General features: G+C 33.5%; 1 protein-coding gene across 1 annotated transcript; it reads left to right on the top strand.

Moving 5' to 3' along the window:
* The first annotated feature begins 19,257 nt into the window (after nucleotides 1–19,257).
* Nucleotides 19,258–20,070, top strand: LOC131652953 (uncharacterized). Its single transcript, XM_058922950.1, has 2 exons — nucleotides 19,258–19,602; nucleotides 19,705–20,070. Exons 1-2 carry the CDS (start codon nucleotides 19,258–19,260, stop codon nucleotides 20,068–20,070), a joined length of 711 nt encoding a protein of 236 aa, XP_058778933.1.
* Nucleotides 20,071–21,728: the final 1,658 nt, after the last annotated feature.

Raw genomic sequence — 21,728 nt, 5'->3', positions numbered from 1 at the left:
ATTCCTTCGACATTGCGTACTTCTTGTTCCACCACAAAATAAGTTGTATGAAATTTATAATATTGTATATTAGACTAAAATAATATTAGACTAAATATCTCTTATTTTCAAGTAAGTCTTAATATATGAATCATAAATTTCTAAGATGTTTAGAAGTATCTTCTTGCATTAATCTTCAAGGAAGTTTGTCAATCAAAGTAGTGTTTTACAACCGGACCGAATAAATCTCTAAGACACCTAACATTTTAGATTTAATAATCTTGTTCCATCCAATCATATTCATGGATCAATTCATCTTACCCTTCCAAATCAGTTATAGTAAATATTAATATCTCAATAACGCCAAATGTTATCAGAGGATATTTTCTTTTAAGTGTTATTGATGATGCTGATAAACTCCGGCATGATGAACTTTCTTGTATAGCCCTATGGCGAGTTGTACGTGCAAATATTTGGATAATCAAGTTAATGATGGTCGTAAGTATGTACTTGAGTCTGGAATATTCCTTAAACTTTGTAGTCAGATTCGATGGTCTAAAGGTCTTGAGAGTCTCAGATGGCTTGTCAACCTTGAATAGGTGTGCATGTAGGATATGTCTGTAGGAATTTTAAGAGGGGTTTTTCAAATTTTTGATCCTCTTAGCGGAACAATCCCGATGAACGAATCTAATCCGATGAATGGATCTTGATTAAACCATTAATCACAAACCAAATACCAATAAGGATTCAAGAATGATCTCTTGAAGCGTGATTTATCTTTTGATCACGAACGACATAAGATACCGACGTCTCTATGTAGTCCACGCGAGTGCAAAGTGGAAGGTGGTGCTAGCCGTTCTTGCTCTGAGAAAATTGACAATTAGCATTTGTTAGGGGAAAGAACTCCTCTATTTATAGAGAGCTTCTAAAACCCTAATGCTCTTGTTTTGGGCTTTTCCAAAATAAGCTCAATCTAATTTAATTAAATAAATATTATTTATATTTAATCAAACTCTTTTAATTAAATAAAATAAAATTAAATAAAATCATATTTAATTTAACTAATTGTCAATTCTCATTTATTTAATTAAACTATATTTAATCAAATAAATTATATATGTACTAATGTATTATACAATTTAAATATCATTAACACATACTTAAATTAAATCATATTTAATTTAATCATCCATTCCACTATAAGTACTCTATACGTGAGGCCTTGTAGGTTCTCGCAATATTGACAATAATATTAAATCGCCTATTTAATATTATAAACTGTGAGCGGTATCTAGCAACACATCAGTGCTACCCAAGTGACGAGAATGTCGCGTGATCTGGCATAACCTTTATGTGATAATGATCATGTGTACATTTATCTTATCACTATATTTAACACAACACATATAATGTGTCACCCTTGTATAGTCCAATATTTTATTCCTTGATCCCCGAGTATACTTAATAACAACAAATAAGCCCAATATATAATATCTACTTATTTGAGCACGACCATGCATTTTACAGTCATACTCTATCAAGGGGCCCACAGATATTACTCCCGTATATGTAGGAGGAGAAAATCTCATCTAAGTCACTCATGTCCCTTAGCATGATTTATAAAGTACCCATCAACCATCTTTATGGTCATCCTGTTACGACAACATTTGATTGGCAATAAAGTATTTGACTCCACATCTAGGGTCCATAGTGGTTTCAGGTCGAAGGATGATATACACCACTATCAATATGAGAATAACTTATGACACTTACATAACAAACTATGTAGTATTCTCATGGTGGGTCAATCCAGTATAAATATTACTCCTAATATTTTTTTTTTTGAATCAAAGATAACTTTATTGAAGAAGATTCAAAAAACAGTTTACATAATGTGATCCAACAGGATCCAACATGCTAAGCAGGACTATAGAAAACTAAACAGCCTTAAGATACCAATAAGCCACTAAGAGTATGTCTAGCTTTGGCTTTCATCCAGCATCGAAAGGTCACTGCATCAATTATTCTCCTAATAACTGTTCTACTATCATCAATATCTCCAAAGCTGATTTTATTACGGAACCGCCAGCACTCATGGACAGTCTCCGTAAACGCACATTGCACGATTCTTTTCTTCCAACCCTTTTGATCACAGAAATTCATCATCCATTGTATCTCATCGGACCATCTCATCGACTCATGAACAATCTCCAGCCAGCTAAGGATTTGTTTCCAAATCCTCTTCACATCTGGGCATTCGAAAAAAAGGTGTTCTTGAGTTTCGGTAATCCTGCAAAAACAACATGAGTCTACTCCTAATATTTATACCTATGTGAAGACTTGATATCTCATCCATGACCCGTGAGATATGGTCATCAGTCTACTCACTTAATACACTATGTGCATTACTGTTGTCCTATTTTAGGGGTGACCAAAACCAAACCAACCCAATAGAAAACCGCAAACCAAACCAAACCAAACCGAAACCGCAAAAAACCGCATTTGGTTCGGATTAGTTTGGGTCATATTTTAACAAAACCGCATGGTTCGGTTTGGTTTGCGGTTTGTATTTTATAAACCGAACCAAACCGAATCAAACCGCATTATGTTACAACCTAACTTTTACTTAACTCACATCCAACCCAAACTTAAATCTAAAATACCTTAACCTTATATGATTACGAACAATTTTCTCATCCTTACACATGATTTTAGTCCCGATCTTCTCAAATCTCTAATAGCATTATCGCTTCTTCTTTGCCACATACATCGTCCCTCTTTTTCTATAATCTTTACTCTCTTATATTCTTTCTTTTTCACCTTCTCATTTTTATGCAAATGTTCCTATTTCAGTTTCGTTTTTATCGCACATCTTCTTCTCTAATCTCTCAACTCTTTTGTTTTTTCTTTTTCACAATCACTAATCTCTCGTATCTTCTACTTTTTTGTTTCATTCTAATAATTTTTATATTATTTTATACTATTATTTTATGTTTATTATTTCACTTTTGTCTAATTTAATTTTTACATATTAAATAGAAAGTTATCGTCAAAATATGACGGGTTTTGTTGTTATTTGATAGTGTATGAATGTCTAAATACAAAGTTATGTTATCATCTATATGTATATGAATGGTTCAATAAAATATTTCTAAAAAACCGAACCAACCGCACCGAACCAAACCGCATTAGGTTGGTTTGGTTTGGTTCGGATTTTTTTTAAAAGTCAACCGAACCAAACCAAACCGCACGATTTTTTCTCTTGCGGTTCGGATGATTTTTTTCGTCAAAACCGCCCAAACCGCACCGCGATCACCCCTATCCTATTTGACAATAAAGCTGGACTACAGATACTTTAAGAATAACATCTTTATGTTTAATGAAGTCTCACGATTAAGTCACACTTAACTGGTCATTAATGGCTAATTATTCTAAAGACTTTATTATGTCATATGCAAATAATATAACAAATACAATGTCTAATAAATATATATTAACAAACAATATATATCAAGGTCATGATACAAAAAGTATATACAACCAATACTGATAGGCTATTAAGGCTTACTCCAACATATCCATCTCATAATTAATTTTTCTTTCTAAAACTGAAATAATCCAATTATATATATATATATATATATATATATATATATATATATATACATATATATATATATATATATATATATATATATATATATATATATATATATATATTTGTTATCAGATGTATTATCTAAAAAAATTGTATCTACCTTTTTCTCTCTTCTTATATATAATTTTAACTTAATGTTTCATGAGATATATTTTAAAGAGATGTGTTGATGTGCATAAGGTATATTCTTATGCACGGTGCATAAATACTCAAATATTATTTATATTACTTAAAGTATTATACTTATTACTCAAAATAATATACAGATTACTCAAAATAGTATAATTATTACTCAGAACAATGAATATATTATCCAAAATAGTTAAAATTCGATATTACTCAGAATGAGGTAAATATTACTCAGAATAGTGTACTCATTACTCACAATTAATAATTACTCATAATTAATAGATGTGTTCAAATAATGCATATATTATTCATGGATTATGATATTATTACTCGTTTCTAACTAAAATGTTACTCGGAACAATTTAAATATTACTCGTACGAGACTTATGCACATCATCCTGACTCTATTTTAAATATATATTTTATGAAGTGTGAACATGCCAAAGCCAATTAGAGAAATTTATTTTAAATATTTATTTTAAGAAGTGTGAATATACCAAAGCCATGTGTTGTAGGGTTTTTAATCCCAATGTTATTATTATAGAGATTTTCTTTACAGACCCCTCTATGAGGAGAACCTCCAGCGAAAACCCAAAAATACTCCTATTTCGAAAATGCATTTTCGAAGTAGTTTTTTTTCCAGATTTTCTAAGAATTCGGAGATGCATCTCTGAAAAAAAAATAGGATTTTGGTTATTTCGGAGATGCATCTCCGAAACACCAAAAAAATTGGAATTTTGATTAATTCAGAAACGCATATCCGAAAAAACCCCAAAATGGTCAGAGGTTTTTTCATGCATATCCGAAAATATCCCAAAAATTTAATTTTTTTAGAATATTTATTAATTCATATATTATAAAATTGATATAATTTATAAGTTATAAATAATAATAATGATAGTTATACAGTTGATATTTCAATTCTAATTTCAATTAAAATAAATAAATAAATAAATTTCATATTAATAATTACTAAAACTAAAACTAATACACAATAATTATGATTATATAAAAAATAAATATATTAATAATAATTTAGCAAAATTTTAAAATAAAAGAGATCAAATAAGAATAAAATCATTTACTATTTTATTCATATTTTAATATAAATTTCAAATTAAATAGTTTTTCAAAATAATAAAAAAAATAAAAAATATTTTAATAATTAATTATGATAAAAAATTATTTTTCATTTAGTTTAAAAAAAATAAAAGAAAATTTTATCTTAATTTTATTTAATGAATAAATAAATTATATATTTAATTTTATATAATTCCAAATTTACTTATGAAATTAGAATATTTTTAATTTATATAAGTTAGTAAAATAATTTTTAACTTTAAAATTGTTTAAGAAATTTTGGTTTATAAAATAATTTTTTATAATTATAAAATTGTTTTTGAAAATTAGTTTATAAAATAATTTCTTTTATGTATCATAAAAAAATAGAAAATAAATATCTTTATTATTATTATTATTATTATTAATTTTTTATATAAAAATAAAATGTTAATTTAAATATTTATTAGGCTAAAATTATTATTATTATATCTTGATTATATTGATATATATTTAATAATATATTTTAATTAATACAATTAATTGTATTGATTCACCTTGATTTTAATTTTTTTAATATTTATTGAATTTTTTTGGAAAAGAATATCCGAAACATTCCAAGACAAAAAATTGAAATATTTCGGATATGCAGCTCCGAAGGCACCCCTTCTCTAAAAAAAAGTTGATTTCAGAAATGTATCTTCGAAACATTCCAAGACCAAAAATTGGAATATTTTGGATATGCATCTCCGAAGGCACCACTCTCCAAAAAAAAAAGTTGATTTCGGAAATGCATCTCCGAAAACACTTTTTTTTGGTGTTTTTGAAAATACATCTCCGAAAACACCTTTTTTTGGTGTTTTCAGAAGTGCACTTTCGAAATCAACTTTTTTTCAGAAAAAAAGTGATTTCGGAGATGCATCTCCGAAATATAGGGGCATTTTGGAAATTTCGCCGCGGGTTTTCAAGAAGGTAGGAGGTCTTTAAAGAAATTCTCTTATTATATTGGAAAATTTTACTTTGTACCACCCGTACACTTGCCTATGTAGCCCTACAATTTTTAAAAAATGCCAATGTTACCCTCAAAAGATATTAACTATTTTACCATTTTACTTTTACCATTCAGTTAAAAAGTCAAAAAAAATCTGGAAACTGCACCCCTATGAGCGTCTTTTTCGGAACACTTTATGTAAGTATTCTGGTATGCAAATTTATAAACCGGAACTCTTTCTCCAAGTCTTCCGGTTCATTTAAAAAAACTACCGGAAGTCTTTTTTCAACTGTTCCGGAAATATGAAAACCAAACCGAAACACATTATCAAAGTGTTCCGGTATGCATTTTATCAAACCAGAAGACTTGGGCAATGTTATCCGGAGGACTTTCCCGGAACTCTTTTATTAAAGTCTTTCGGAATGCTTTTTTTTTCTTCCATTTTTTGAATATTTTATGTTTTTTTTCTCCATTTTTTGAATATTTTATGTTTTTTTCAGGTATGGAAATTCCGCTCCAGATTTGTCATGAAAACGAGATAACTGTAGATACCACCGATGCTTTCAGTACTTCACAAAGATTTGTCACACGGGAAGAGGTTATCCGATGGGTAAAGAGACTGGAATCAACAATAAAGTGACCGTTATCATCACCCGTTCGGACGCCGAAACAGGAAAAAGAGAAAGAAGCGACAAAGTGATATTTGGGTGCGATAAAGGGGGGAAATATAAGGATAAAAGTGAGACTCAAAGTGCTACTAAGAGACGTGGATGTCCATTCAAAATTAGGTCGACACCGGCAAAAGATGGGTCTGGATAGAAGGTTGATGTAAAATGTGGAGTTCATAATCATGGTTTACCAGATATATTGGAAGGTCATTCTTTTGTTGTTAGGTTGACAACAGATGAGAAGCGGCATGTTGCTGATTTGACAAAGAGACATGTTCCGCCTAGACACGTATTGATTTCCTTGCAAGAGCGAGATCCTGAAAATGTCACTCGGATCACCCAAATATACAAGCATAAGAGTGTGATAGAAGCAGAGATAAGAGGTCCAAGAAGTGAGATACAACATTTGCTTAAGCTTATAGAGGAGGCGAACTATGTTTATTGGAGTAGGAAAAGGGATGATTCGGAAGTTGTGAGAGATATTTTTTGGGCTCATCCAGATTCGGTAAAGTTGCAGAATCTTTTTCCAACTGTCTTGATTATGGACGCCACATATAAGACCAACAAATATAGACAACCTCTTTTTGAAATAGTTGGCATGACATCGACCGAGTTGACATTTGCAGTTGCATTTGCTTATATGGAGTGTGAGCAGACAGAGAGTTATTGTTGGGTCTTGGATAAGCTGAAGCAATTGTTTGTGAAAAAAGATGTGGGTCCACAAGTGATTTTGACAGATAGAGATCTTGCTTTGATGAAAGCAATTGAAGTTGTGTTTCCTACGACACATAACTTGCTATGTCGTTTTCACATTAACAAAAATGTTGGGATGAAATGCAAGGAATATGTGATGAAAGACATGCAAAAGATGATAACCACATTGTGGAAAGATGTTGTATGGGCTAGTAATGAGGTTGAGTATGGTGTACGGTTACAATATCTTAAGCAAGCATGCTTTGCTTGTAGTGACTTCCTCGATTACATATTTATTTATTTATTTATTTATTTAATTATTTATTTTTATGTTATGTAATCAGGTTAATATGAAAGAAGGCTTCCCATTGCCACCCGTCACGTTAGATTGGAAGGAGTTTCATTATCAAGCGGCGACATCTTGGATGTTAGGATTTGCAGGACGTCTTCAACATTGGCTACATCTTTCGCCTATGTTACCATCAAATGTTATTTTATAGTAGGTGACGTTTATTACATGTATTATTTTAACTAAGAACATCTTGAAAGAAGTTTTTATTTTAATTTTTTTCGAGTACATAGAACTTAGAACATTAAAACATAGAACATAGAAAATAAAACATAGAACATTAAACATTAACAGTAAAACATAGAACATTAACATTAAAACATAGGACATACTCCACGAATCTATCATTAACATCAAAAGATATGCACTGGTCGCAAAAATCCAACTACTGGCAGCACGATACTCCACGAATCTATCATATAACCATTGTAGTGAATAATGAGCTCCCCGATAATCACGCACATGTTGGGCCATCGCACCCCTCTCCACTCCTAAATACTGGATGTCGAGCTCAACAGCCATCTCCTCGGTGACATGCTCCTCGGAATACCAGAAAAAACCTCCAATCGGCAAGTGTAGCAGACAGGCAACATCATCCAAAGTAATCGCCATCTCACCAAATGACATGTGAAATGACGATGTCTCTATATGCCACCGCTCCACAAATGCTGATACAAGGTTAACATCTATCTTGGTCAGGCTAGTTCTCTAAAGACTAGTAAGACCTGACCTAGACACGAAAGCCTCCATCTCTGGTGGGAGCATCTGAGGCACTCGATCCTGAAACTTCGTCCCATGACCTGCGACTTTGAGCTCCTTTTTAGGACCTCTTTCATGAAAATACAAAAAATACACATTATAAAATATAAAAATAAATTAATTTTAAAATTTATTAAAAATAGAATAAAATAGATAAATTTATTTTACATACCTCCCCAAACCATATACGACGAGCAACGTGATCCTCGTATCGAACAAGTAATGATCGATCCGAAGGTCCTTCAGGAAATCCGGCTGGCTGTGGTGGCTCCTGCGATGGTTCCTGTGGTGGCAGAACTGGTACAAAGGGACCAGATTCATCTGTTATGCGGCGGAGTCTGCTTGTAGGCCTCCCGTCTGGTCCGAGTGTGCACATGTTTCTGATCTAAACAAAAAAAAACAAAAAAACAAAAAAAAATCAAAACCGGAATACTTCAGAAATGTGTTCCGGTGTGTTATTATTGTGAACCGTAACAGATCACAAAAGCGTTCCGGTGTGGATATTGCTGAACCGGAACATATCACAAAAGCGTTCCGGTATAAGGCAAGCGAACCAGAAGACTTTTCTAAAGGGTTCCGGTGTGTGTTGTGTGTGAACCGAAACACTTTCATAATGTGTTCCGGTGTATTTTCTATAAACCGGAGCTCTTACCTCAACTGTTCCGATGTGTTCGAAATGCGAACCGGATGCCTTCCACGAAGTGTTTCGGTTTGTGCTTTGGAAAGTTTTCAGAGTGTTTTCGTTTGCAAATGGTGAAAAAGTGAAAAAAAATTACGTATTTATATGAGGGTAATTTCGTCCAATTTTTTTTTACTGTAGGGGTACAAGGGCAATTGTATGGGTACAAAGTAAAATTTCTATTATATTGTATTAGACACAGGGGTCGGCCCAATCAATTTAGGGTCTGTTTTAATTTAAGAAATGGATCTAAATTTTTTTTAAAAACAAATTTAATTTTCATAATTAGTATTATTTAAAAATAACACAAAAAATACAATTGTTTATTAACTAAACAAAAAACACTAAAAAATTCAAAATATTATTTAAATTATAATTTCTTTTTTCAATTTTATGATTTTGATATTTTTTATCTAATTATAAAAAAAATTAGACCTTCTAAAAATTGAGGCCCGGTGCTATAGCATACCCTGCACTTGTGTAGGACTGGGTAGGGATGGCAATGGGTATCCATGGATACGGATACTAGTCTCCCGCTACCCATCCGTTTAATAAAAATGATATCCATATCCGCCCCATACCCGTGTGGATACCTGCCGGGTGGATATCCGTGATATTTTAAATATCCGCGGATATTTACGGATACCCATGAATATTTTTTTAATCGAAATTTACTAATTTTTTATATGTTGAATAGAAAATTTATCTTTTTATTAATAGAAAAGTATGTGTTATACATTTACTATATTAAGTTCAAAAGCATCTTATAATGAATATTGATGTAGAATGTGAGAAAATGTTTAAAGAATATTTAAGTATACTATTTGATATTAAAAAGATATTCAAGTATACTAATTTTAAAAGGATATTTAAGTAATTTTAATCACTATTAACGGATATGGATATCCGCAGGTATGGATACCATCAAATCCGTATCCGTACCCGTAAGTAAACGGGTAACTAAATATCCGTTTATAATACTCGTGGATACCCATTAAACTATCCAACCCGTGACCGTGACGGATTTTATCCGCGGATACCCGCAGATATGGTTTTTTTTGCCAGCCCTAGGACCGGGCCTGATTAGACAACCACTGTTTTTCTCTTTAATTTTAGAATCCTGCACGTTATATTCCTATTAGTTTTCCAATACTGTTTTTACTATTAAGTGGTACAAACTACATAAATTTTATAATTAGTTATAGATTAGCTTGTTTGAGTTATCCGGTTGCAACTTGTTATTTTTGTTTAGCTTAAATAGCACGATCAATTAATTAGGCCCTTGTTTACATCTTTTTAACTTTTTTCCTTTTTATATTCTTCTACCTTTTTTCAAAAAGCTAGTACTTAATTAGTACCAATCTATGCTGCTTATTTTCTTAGGACTTAAAAATCTTAAAAATCAAAGAAACGATCTCTTACATGATTATTATATATGATACGAATAAACAAAGGTTGCACTACAAAATCCGTACAAATTTGAATCGGATAGGGAATCACATTATTTAAAACAACAATTAATTTCTTATTTGATACTACCTCCGGTTCTATTTATAAGAAAATATTCTCTTTTTAAATACATTGAATAAATAATGTATCTAGATAGTATGTTGTCCAGATACATTATTTATTCAATGTATTTAAAAAGTGAATCTTTTCTTATAAATGGGACCAGAGGGAGTATTAGTGTTCTAGAAATTTACAAAGCGTGTGTTTTAAGTATTCAACACAAAAATCACATTATTCTTCTGTTCAACTTGATTATTAAAAGCTTGAATGTGATTACAGCAAGTAAGCATAATTTCAATTATTTAAAGTAGCATTTAAGTTGGGTACACCAAACTATGGCCCTTAAACATATTTTAATTTAGGTTTTTCTTTTTTTTCTTTCTAGATTCTAAAACTTAAAATAGAACTTTATTGTCTTCATTTTCTTGGTTGCTGCATATTTGGATTTAGGGGAATGTTAAAGTGTAACGACGGTGAACTTACCATTATAACTTTTTCTATGAACCACTTATTTGTGTAGACACTAAAGAGCATATTTTTACAACAAAGTTGAAAACACTATATAGATGAACCATAGTTGCAACTATGTATATGAAAACACAAGATAAGTTCGACCCTGAACCTGGCCAACTCGAGCCCGGGTTTAGGCCAATCACACCGAAGTGTTGAAATAACATCATTTAAGATGACATAATAAAATAAAATTATTTAAGATTATATGAGGAAATAAAATTATTCAAACAACGAATAGATGATCTTGCAGAAAAAGGAAGCAACATTAACCATAAAGGGAAGTTACAAAATATTCATCAAAAAATATTATTACAAATACAATAATGTTCATTCCTATTAGGTGACCATCTTCCTCTCTCTGTGAGGTAACTCAAGTCAGGAGAAACTAAGGTGGGTGGAGTAGCTCAACTGACACTTGCTAGTTGGATTAAGGAAACTGTTGGTTCAGGGTTCAAATCCTGACAACGACATTTACTTGTAAACAAGTTGTTGATATTTATAAATCAACAACTTTAAAAAAAAGTTAAGAGAAACTGTTAACATAATCTACTTATTCCTTTAGGATTTCCTTCTCCCTTTCTAAACTATGCGGGGCCAAGGCCTTTCACTGGCCGACGACCCCAATGGTCATCAAAGTGGCACCCGGATGCATATGATAGGCTATTTCCACCATCATTTCATGCATAGGATTGTTAGAAAAATTCCAAAGATAGTTGTAATTCCTTCCAAGAAAGAAAAATTGAACTTCCTTTATGAGGACCATTGTTCAAGAGAAATTGTTGAAGAGAATAAGGAGTAGGAACTATTGTAGACTGCGACACCTTCTAGTTCGCACCAAGGTTCATTTTCTAAATGGCCAAATGTGTTGCCTCAGATTTCTTAGATTGGCGTTCTTCTTGAGAACCATCCATACGAGGTTGGATGCTCCTTAGTGATTTATTTTCCAACCTAGCTTGTGGTAGACAATTTTATTCCTGATTTATAGCTTATCTCCTTTCCAAAACTTCTCTCGAGGCCACTCCAGATGTATCTTGAGTAGAGTGTGAAGAGGGTCATAAATGAGAATTCTTCATTGCCAAATATTTCTCCCTCTTCGCCACCTCAAGTACTTATCCTATACTATCTGCAAGACATGGTAAAAGCTATGGTTAGGGTAGATATTGAACGAACAATGAAGACAAATTAAAAAGATGTTATCCCCTCTCACAAAAAAGTTTTCTCTTTTCTAATAATCGACTGTTACTACCATCGACTACATGTAGATGTACCTGTTGGAAATGTGATTCCATACACAAAAGGGGTGGGGGTGAATTATGTGTTTCAGAAAAACGGTAGTTTGAAAATATTTTACAATTATTTTTTAGAGTTTAAAATCACTTTGAAAACGGTTTAATAATTTATCAGTGCAAAGATAAATAAAAAGAAAATAAAGAGTTTAAGGGTAAGAGAGATAACACCATGAGTTATAGAGGTTTAGTTAAAATGAAGTGACCTAATCCTCTCCCCAAGATTTGATCTTGAGGGTATCCAATAATTCTAAAGAGTCTTTAGTAGGTTAAACTCCCGAACCCCTTATACAAGTAAAAAAATGAAGTTTTTGGATAAATTTCAACCAAAAAGCGAACAGAGGAGAGAAGTAGTTAATCTTCCTTCCAAACGATAAATTGAAGCGGTTAGTCTTCTTTCCAAATAACAACTTGAAGCGGTTAGTGCCTAAGGTTAGCTTTTAAATCGGGATAAACAAATGAATCAAATTAAGGTATTGAAGACGGTGACCATGAACCACTAAGATTTTATACTGAGCTGATCTCGAATCGATGAAAGCTTTTAAACGGGTTTATCTTACAAACCGATACGATGACTTAGTAACTAAATCCCAAAACCAAAGATTTTAAAGGGCCAAAAGTAAAAACAATAGACAAATGGGGATAACACACGAAAGGGGACGACAGAAAAATGAAATCACTCCATCACTGAAAATGAACCATATGAGGTCGGAAATTTTACGACATCACCAGAACTGAACCGAATGGAAGTGGATGATGAAGAGGAAAGTGAGAAAGAGGAGAAACTGAATGCAGAGGAAGCAGGTTAGGGTTTGTTGAAACCCCTAAAAGTGTGCAGAAAATGACGAAAGCGAGAAGAAGGACGCAGATGAGGAAGTGGCAAAGCTTTGGGTTGATGTGATCCGGGGCAACAAAAACACCACAAATGGGATGCACATTTCTTTTTTAGCACCAAAGATTGTAGATGGCAATGTGGAAATTAAGATTGAGAAAGAGGATATGGAAGGAGAGATTTGATACTGGGAAACGGCGGTAATCATGTACGTAATTGGTGCTAACCTAAGCACGAATGCAGTCAATAATTACATGAGTAGAGTGATGTTGTAGGAAGTACAATTCAAATGTAAGTATTTTATATTATCGTATCCACAGGGATTGGAGCGATATCAAAACCGTTCAACAATTTCTATAGTTCTAAGCATAGAGTTTCAAGTTTGTTTGGTTGAACGTTACGGAAAGTAAAAATGCGTAAATAACGAAAGATAAGTTTTAGAGGAAAAGACTTGTTGGGAATTGGTTTTCATCCACCGATTCAATATGTAAATCTTAGATCAGTTATACATAATGTATGCTTGTTTCAATATCATCACGTATTGCTCACAACAAAGTTCATGTCTAAACGTTTGTTGAGATTTCTACCTTATGGTTTAATCGACGATTTCTCAGCCTATTAAACGATACGGTAGCATTAAGTTTCAATACTTGAAATGAATATTAAACCTAAATCTATGTCTAGCATTTAGAGTTTAATAGTTGTTATCTTGGATCGAGATTAGAATCGTATTTGTCAATATCAATTCAATCCATGAAATAAATGGTAAAACGAAGATAACAACGATAATGATTCAAACATATATTATATATAACGCCATGATTAAAGAAAATACATACTGTTTCGGTGAACTACGACCAATCCCAACAAGAGAGGGATTTAGCTACTCATGGTAGTTTGAAGAACAATGGAAGATTTGAGTTGGAACGACATCAATGACGATTTCTCGACTCTCGATGTATCTCCAGCTCCCTCTCCCTAAAAACCTCTATTCCTACTTCTATTATATCAGTATTACAAGATAAAAAGTGAATGTCCCTTTCTGAACTGATTTATGCTCCTTTTATAGCTGTTCTGGCCGCCTGAGTTCGCTACGCGAACAGAAGTTAGCTGCAGCGAATGCCTTGCTTCATTGTTAAGTCTTTGTTCTGACCGCCAGAGTTCGCTACGCGAATGATATTTCGCTGCAGCGAATGTTTTCTTCAGCTTTAAGGAATTCAAATCTTCTAGAAACCGCCAAAGTTCGCTACAGCGAAATATGGTTCGCTGCAGCGAATGTACTTCGCTTCTGCTCGCTGCTAGCAAAACTGGAAAGTTTGCTTCTGACTTCGTTCGCTACAGCGAAATATGGTTCGCTGCAGCGAATCGGGCCTTCGCTACCATTCGCTACCTTTCGCTGCAGCGAATGCCCTGCTTTCTGGATTTTTGCCTTTGATTTCCTGTAGTTCGCTGCAGCGAATGCTCTATTTTCTGGTTTTTGCTTTAAGGCCAAATCCCGCATAAAAACAAACCAAGCCAAGTAATCTTGCACAATAATAGTTTATTCAATAATTGAGGGTTTTTATGTGAGAAATGTGTCAAATAATTGAGATAAGTGCTATTTGATAATAAGTCATTTTAGCATAAATCAAGCACTTATCATAGAGCATGGAATTTTGTCAGATTACCAGAGATGTACTACAATGATGAGGAACATGATGAAGTGATGATGAAAGGGCCTTACACAATACACAACATACTAATGGTTCTCATGGAATGGAGGCCAAATTTCTCATTGGAAGGGACATGCTGAGGGTGCTCCCACTCTGGATTAAGCTGCCTCAACTTCCCCTGCATTTTTGGGAGGCTTAAAGCTTAGGAAAGATTGGAAGTGAAATAGGGAAACTTATGTTTACTGATGAATGCACGACGGAGAAACTTTGAAACACTTATGCTCGAATCTTGGTAGAAGTGGATGTGATGGAAAAGCTCTATGAAGAGGTAACCATCAAAGATCATGAGGGGATAAAACCAGGGTGGTTTGGACATTATGCCCCTTGAAGATTAATACAACTAGTATGATGAAACTCTTATGGAACTTAAGTGGAAAAGTTGATAGTTTCTGGGTAAAATGAATTAACAGTTACTATATAAGAAGTAAAAATATGATGATAATGAGGCTCAAAACTAATTGCTCTTGGATACTTAGAGCTATCCTAAAACAAAGGGATAAGGTGAACTAGTTGCAAGGCTGGAATAAGATGAAACATAAGGACAAGTTTGAAACCAAGAAAATGTATATATAGCTGAAGGAGTACCAAATTGTTCCTTGGAGGAAATTGTTTTACAACAACATGGCTAGGCCTAGGGCGTTGTTTGTGTTATAGATGATATGCCATGACTAATTAGCAACGAAAGATGGACTGTAGAGATATGGTATGATTGGTGACAACACTTGTTGTGTTTGTTCTCATCTGGAAACTATCTAACACTTGCTATTTAGTTGCGTAGAGATGAAGAAAATCTAAGAGCGGGGTGCTGAAGTGGATGCAAGCATAGGCCTCACGATTGGCATGAAAAATTAAAGTGGCTCACTAGGAATTATAAAGGGTTGAGAGCAAGCTTGCTCAAAACTGCGGTTTTGGAAACAATTTATGCAGTTTGGAAATATATGTGGCACAATTATAGATACAATAGTGTATAAAGGGTGGAATTATTCCAAGATGAAAAAACATATTGCTAAGTTTATGATGTTTTAGCTTAATTTTTGGTGATCTGTTAGTCTGTGTTAATTGTTGGGACTGGATCCGTGCGATCACTTTGTACTTATCTATTTTTGGCTTAATCAAGTATTTGATTCCAAAAGCAATGCTAAAATTATAAATACAATACTTAGATCTCAAATTTCCTACTAGTTAAAGAACTAAAAAATTTGTTACCTATACATGTGATTTTTAAATGAAAAAAAATCAAAGAATACACATTTTAAATGATTGTTATTATTATATATTTTAGATAGGTGTTATTAAGTAATTAGCATATAAAGTAATTTAGCAAGTTATTTTTTTAAAAGTCAATTAATTAGTTATATAAATATAAATTAAAAATTGAGGCCCTAGACATTAGTCTTAGTGACCTACCCCTAAAGTCGACCCTATTAACGACTAAATAACAATCTTATTAGTCATATGCTAGATCACAAACCAACGAGATCCACATCAAGGGATCAAGTCCAACGAAAAGAGAAATAGAGGATCCACTACCACACGCTCAGTCAAGACAAATACTTTATCCGCTAAAGGGTACATGTAAAAGATTGATTCTAAAGTCAATTCATGAAGGTGCAAGAGTTCATCCCAAATCTACTCAAAAATCTTTTCCAAATCAAAAAATATTTTTCTCCTCCACTTATTTCGTTGTTTTTATGACTCTATTAAAAATAACATAATTTCGAACTTTTCAAATAGACCAGATCACAACATCTCATGCCATAAGGTAATATTTTGTAAACTTTAACCCTATTTCCTAAAGCAAAGACTAAAAAAAACACCCAACGGTCATGAAGAATAACTATCTGCCACCGAAACTACCTACATACTCTATATATACCACACCGACGAGACTAATAAAAAGATGAGAAGAAGTTTGAACTCAAAATCTACTAAGGTTTCATAACACTCTTTATCTAAACAGATTGTCTCTTATCATGAAAATGCTGAGATCTTAAACGTCTAGTTTAAATAGCACGATCAATTAATTAGGCCCTTATTTACATATTTTTAACTTTTCATCTTCTATCTTTTTTGAAAAAGTTGGTACTTAACTAGTACAAATCTATGCTTTTTATTTTTATTTTCTTAGTACTTAAAAATCTATGAAATCAAATAATCGATCTCTTACATGATTATTATATAAGATACGAATAAACGAAGGTTAAACTACAAAATCCGTACAAATTTGAATCAGATAGATAATTACATTATTTAAAACAACAATTATCCACACCTTAATCTCCTATTTGATATTAATATTAGTGTTCTAGAAATATGCAAAGCAAGTGATTTAAGTATTCAACACAAAAATCAAATTATTCTTTTGTTCAACTTGATTGTTAAAATCATGAATGTGATTACAGCAAGTAAGCATAATCACAATGACTTAAAATAGCATTTCTAATGCAAAGAAATAGTATAATAAAGATCCGTGTCTAAGAGTGCAAGTTGGGTATACCAAACCATGGCCCTTAAACATATTTTGATTTAATTTTTTTTTAATTTCTTTTCTTGATTCAAAACATAAAATTGCCCATTGATGTAGAAATAGAAAAAAAAAAAACATAAAATAAAACTTTATTGCCTTAACTTATATTTGGATTTAGGGGAATGTTAAAATGTAATGGTGGTGAATTTACCATTATAACTTGTCCTATGAACCACTGAATTGTAGCTACTAGCTACTAAAGAGCATCTTTATTTAATAAAGTTGAGATTGAGAACACTATAGATGAATCATACGTTGCCACATACACTTCACTCCTAAAAAGTAAAATTAAAAGAATCATTTTTGCAAAAAAAAAAAAAAAAAGCAAACATAATTATATTAGGAAATTTCTTTTGAGAAACTTTAACCCCACCCCTTGGGTCTCTCATACACCATGCGTGTTAATAATGTTCCCTACTTATGTAGATGTATTGTTGGAAGTACCTTTTTTTTATTTCAAATTTCATTTGTTCCGTAGATACATCTATGAAAGACTTCTAGCGATGTATGTACAGAAGCATTTGATCTTATATTTGCGCTAGACTCTTCTCCTCCCTCATTCCTCAGTTTTCTTCTTCTTCACACTCTCAAACTCTCTCAACCTTAAAAATCAAAATCCACCAAAGTTGTTTTTTTCCTCTCGAGTTCGGCGGTAAACGTGTGCATCAACGATCAATACATTTCAACAACTTCAAAACTCAATTTAATCACTAAGTTTTCGAGATTTTGAGTTATTTTAGAGTACATCCCGTAATAGAGTTTGAATACACTTTTAGGTGTAGAAATCATTAGTTAGTTTTAGAAACATAGTTTAGAGACAATGTAGGTACTTTTTGATGTGTAAAACGGGCGATCAGGCCACCAAAATGAGGTTTTATAGTGGTTGAAACAGTGACAAACATCATTGTTGTATCCTTGAAGTTTCAGAACCTTTCGTAGATGCATCTACGAAACAAATGAAACATTAGGTTCTTCTGTATCCCAATTTTTTGAAATGCTGGTTGCTTCCGTAGCTACATCTACAGAAGATTTCCGTATTTGCACCTATAGAGGTAAAATTTTTTCTTCTTTTGTATCTAACTCGATTTTATTTGTAATACAATGCAGACATTATGGCTGACCAGTCAGACAGACTTATACGTGGGAGGGTTGCACATCATGCCTCCGTGCGACGTGCACGGATGTAGGTAGTGTCACGGGTGACAGATAGATCCGCCATTCCAACAGATGTACCTGATACATCCGTTTCAGTAGAGGTACCTGATACACCCGTTCCAGCAAAGGGGCCTTCCACTTCCACTACTTCATCCTGGAGGCCTCGGGATGATCCTGAGGGTTCCTCACAGACGCTCTTCGCCCGCAGACGTCGCCGATACACTTCTTCTACTCTTTTGCCACCTCCGGCCGATGATGGATCTCCTGTGTCACATCTTGATGGTATTGGCCTATTGCACGAGGAGGTTGATGCAGATGAGGCGCTTGTGGCCTACCCAGGGTGTCCTTCAAATTTATCCATGTTGATAGGGTATGCAAATCATACAGCCAGACATGTCTGAGACGGAGAGGTAAAATTTCTTAGACTTATTACTTATTACTTATTACTTTTTTGTCCTTAGTGAAATTTAATTATTTCTTACGTTGCTAATTATTAATAGTGTTTTATTTGGAAAATTTCAGGATAAGTTTCCCCAGAAGTTCTACAACCACGACCGGAAGATTACCGCTTTGCAGCAACCTAAGGATCCATGGTTCCAAGATGTCCTCACAGCTTCTAGGCTGAAGGACCTCTGTCAAATTGGATTCTTCACCATACCTAATGGGATGCTAATGGCAATTTGAAGAGAGGTGGAACACAGAGACGTCGTCATTCCATATGCCTCATGGTAAGGTTACCATCACTCTTAATGACATCGCATGCCTCCTGCTATACTTATCAGGGGTACCCTCCTTGGTCACAATAGGATGATAAAGGAGGAAGCAAGGGAGGCTCTAATTGAGGAGCTCGGGGCGGATCCTGAGGATGCGCTTGAAGAGGTGGAGAGGATCCACGACGCGCACGTGAGGTTTTCCTTCTTGACGCGACTGTACGAGGCTGAGCTCCTTGCGGCACAACAGGCTGCTTGTGACCTAGTAGAGGTGGAGATACACAGACAACGGGTGCTGAGATGTTACTTCCTATTTTTGTTAGGCACTCAGCTGTTTGTGGACTTGAGCTCCTCGTACACATATATCGTTTACATGAGGTACTTATCGAATACCGTACGTATACATGAGTACAACTAGGGAGCGGCTACACTGGCGTACAATTACCATAGTGACAATGTTTGATCCCTTTGTTTTTTTATGGTTTGAATATTACAGCACTTCCCCGTGATCATTGGCTGGGGAGAGGTGCTTGGCTACACTGAGGCCATGTCGCGTGCTAGTGCCTTCATCCCCCTTAGAGGGAACCAGGTGCCAGATCCTTACATGCACTCTCTTGAGCGCATGGCTGCAGGGGACATCCGATACGACTGCTATGCTATTCATTGTGGGATGATTGCGTGGGATGACATTGCGCTATATTCTGGATGGTTGGCTGCCAGTTCGACCATCACTGTTCGTTATCTTCCGGAGCGCGTCATGCGACAATTCATCTACTGTCAGACGATACCTCACCACCCTTCTGTCTCAACTCCTATGCTGATGATCCGTCGACAGATAGATGAGGTCTTTGCATACATTTAGCATCATATGGTTCCTGAAGAGGCTCGGGCGACTAGATCAGAGAGAGACTAGAGTTGCGCCGATGGGTACATCACTTGGTACTTCACGGTGTCACACCCAAACATGATCCTCACTGCAGCGGGATCACCATCCAGACCAGCCCATGAGAAGATCTTGCAGACTCATGAGTCTCAATTGAACCATATTGACGATGTTCTTCCTCGCTATCGTGAGATAGTTGACATGGCACATGCAGGCATTGTAGATGGTTTCTTCTTTGAGGGGTCTGATCAGAGGCGTGTACTAGATGGGATCATTAAGGTGGATATGAGGAATTTTTGTACCATCGACATTGTGCCAGTACAGGTGGGGAACTTGACGGTAGAGGCAGAGTAGCCAGTAGACGATGTGGTGGACGCAGAGGCGGGGCCAGAGGCACAGGAGAGGAGGAGGATGTTGTCCAACACACACAATAATGATGTCTGTGATTTTATTGATGTCTGTATTTTGATTACATTTAAGTACTTTATTTTGATTATGTATTTGACACTATTTGGATGATTTATACGATGTATTCTTTTGGTGTAATATATTTTATTGCCTTTAAATTGCACTACTTTGATGTACTATAATTTGATGTTCCATTTTTTTAAAAATATTGGAGTTTAGGAGTGAAATGTAGTTGATTTGAAAATATAGCAGAAGGTTCCGTAGGTACATATACAAAACATTCTATTTGTAACACGTTCTGTAGATATATCTACGGAAGAGTCACTGAACTAAATTAATTTGAATTTTCCCAATGTTCACTATATTTTTAATGCTTCCGTTGATGTACTTACGGAAAAAACTAATTTTTTTAATAAAAAGATGTGCTTTCGGATGTGTATCTACGAAATTAGGAGACATAATTAGAATTTCTCGAGGTGCCTAAGAGTATCAAGAGGTGCATTGGTCTTAGGATTTTTCGGAGATGCATTTTTGAAATAACATTATTATAATTTTTTATACTTAATTTTTGTTTCAATTTTGGTTAATGATTATTCCTTAATTAGATTAAAATTGGCAAGTTATGATTTGAGTTATGTTTAATTTCGATCAATTACTTTAATTTAAATTTATATCAATTTGTTTTAATTATATTTTAATAAAATTTATTTATTTGATTTAAGTGAATAGTAAAAAATTATAATGATTCTTTAATAATAATTTATCTATTTGATGTGAATAGTTAGATTGTTGTTTTATTCATAGTTATATGAGGATTGATTTCAATAATTATAATTCACAATTAATTATTATAATTGTTTTCAATATGAATTTTAAAATTTAAATGATTAATTTTAATAAAAGATAAATTGATTTAGAATTTAATTCAGTAATTTAGAAACTTGAAATCAAAATGTAAACTAATTTTTGTATTTAATGATTGTACTAAATTAATTTTGGAATTCAATTTTTTTATCGTACCTAATATTTATAAGAGTGAAGACCCATTTTGGTCCCTCACAAATATTACACGAGTCAAATTAATCCCTCACAAGAAAATTGACCCAACTTAATCCCTTACAAAATTTAACCGGATCATATTAGTCCTTCTGCTAATATTTTTCTCAAATCCGTTTTTTCCTACTTCTAAACCGGTTCTTTTCATACTTTTAAACCGTGACTGGACTGAC

Source organism: Vicia villosa, linkage group LG1 (genome assembly GCF_029867415.1).
Source record: "Vicia villosa cultivar HV-30 ecotype Madison, WI linkage group LG1, Vvil1.0, whole genome shotgun sequence".
Classification (NCBI taxonomy): Eukaryota; Viridiplantae; Streptophyta; class Magnoliopsida; order Fabales; family Fabaceae; genus Vicia; species Vicia villosa.
Note: the sequence above shows the minus strand (reverse complement) of the source record. Positions and strands in the feature narration are given on the sequence as shown.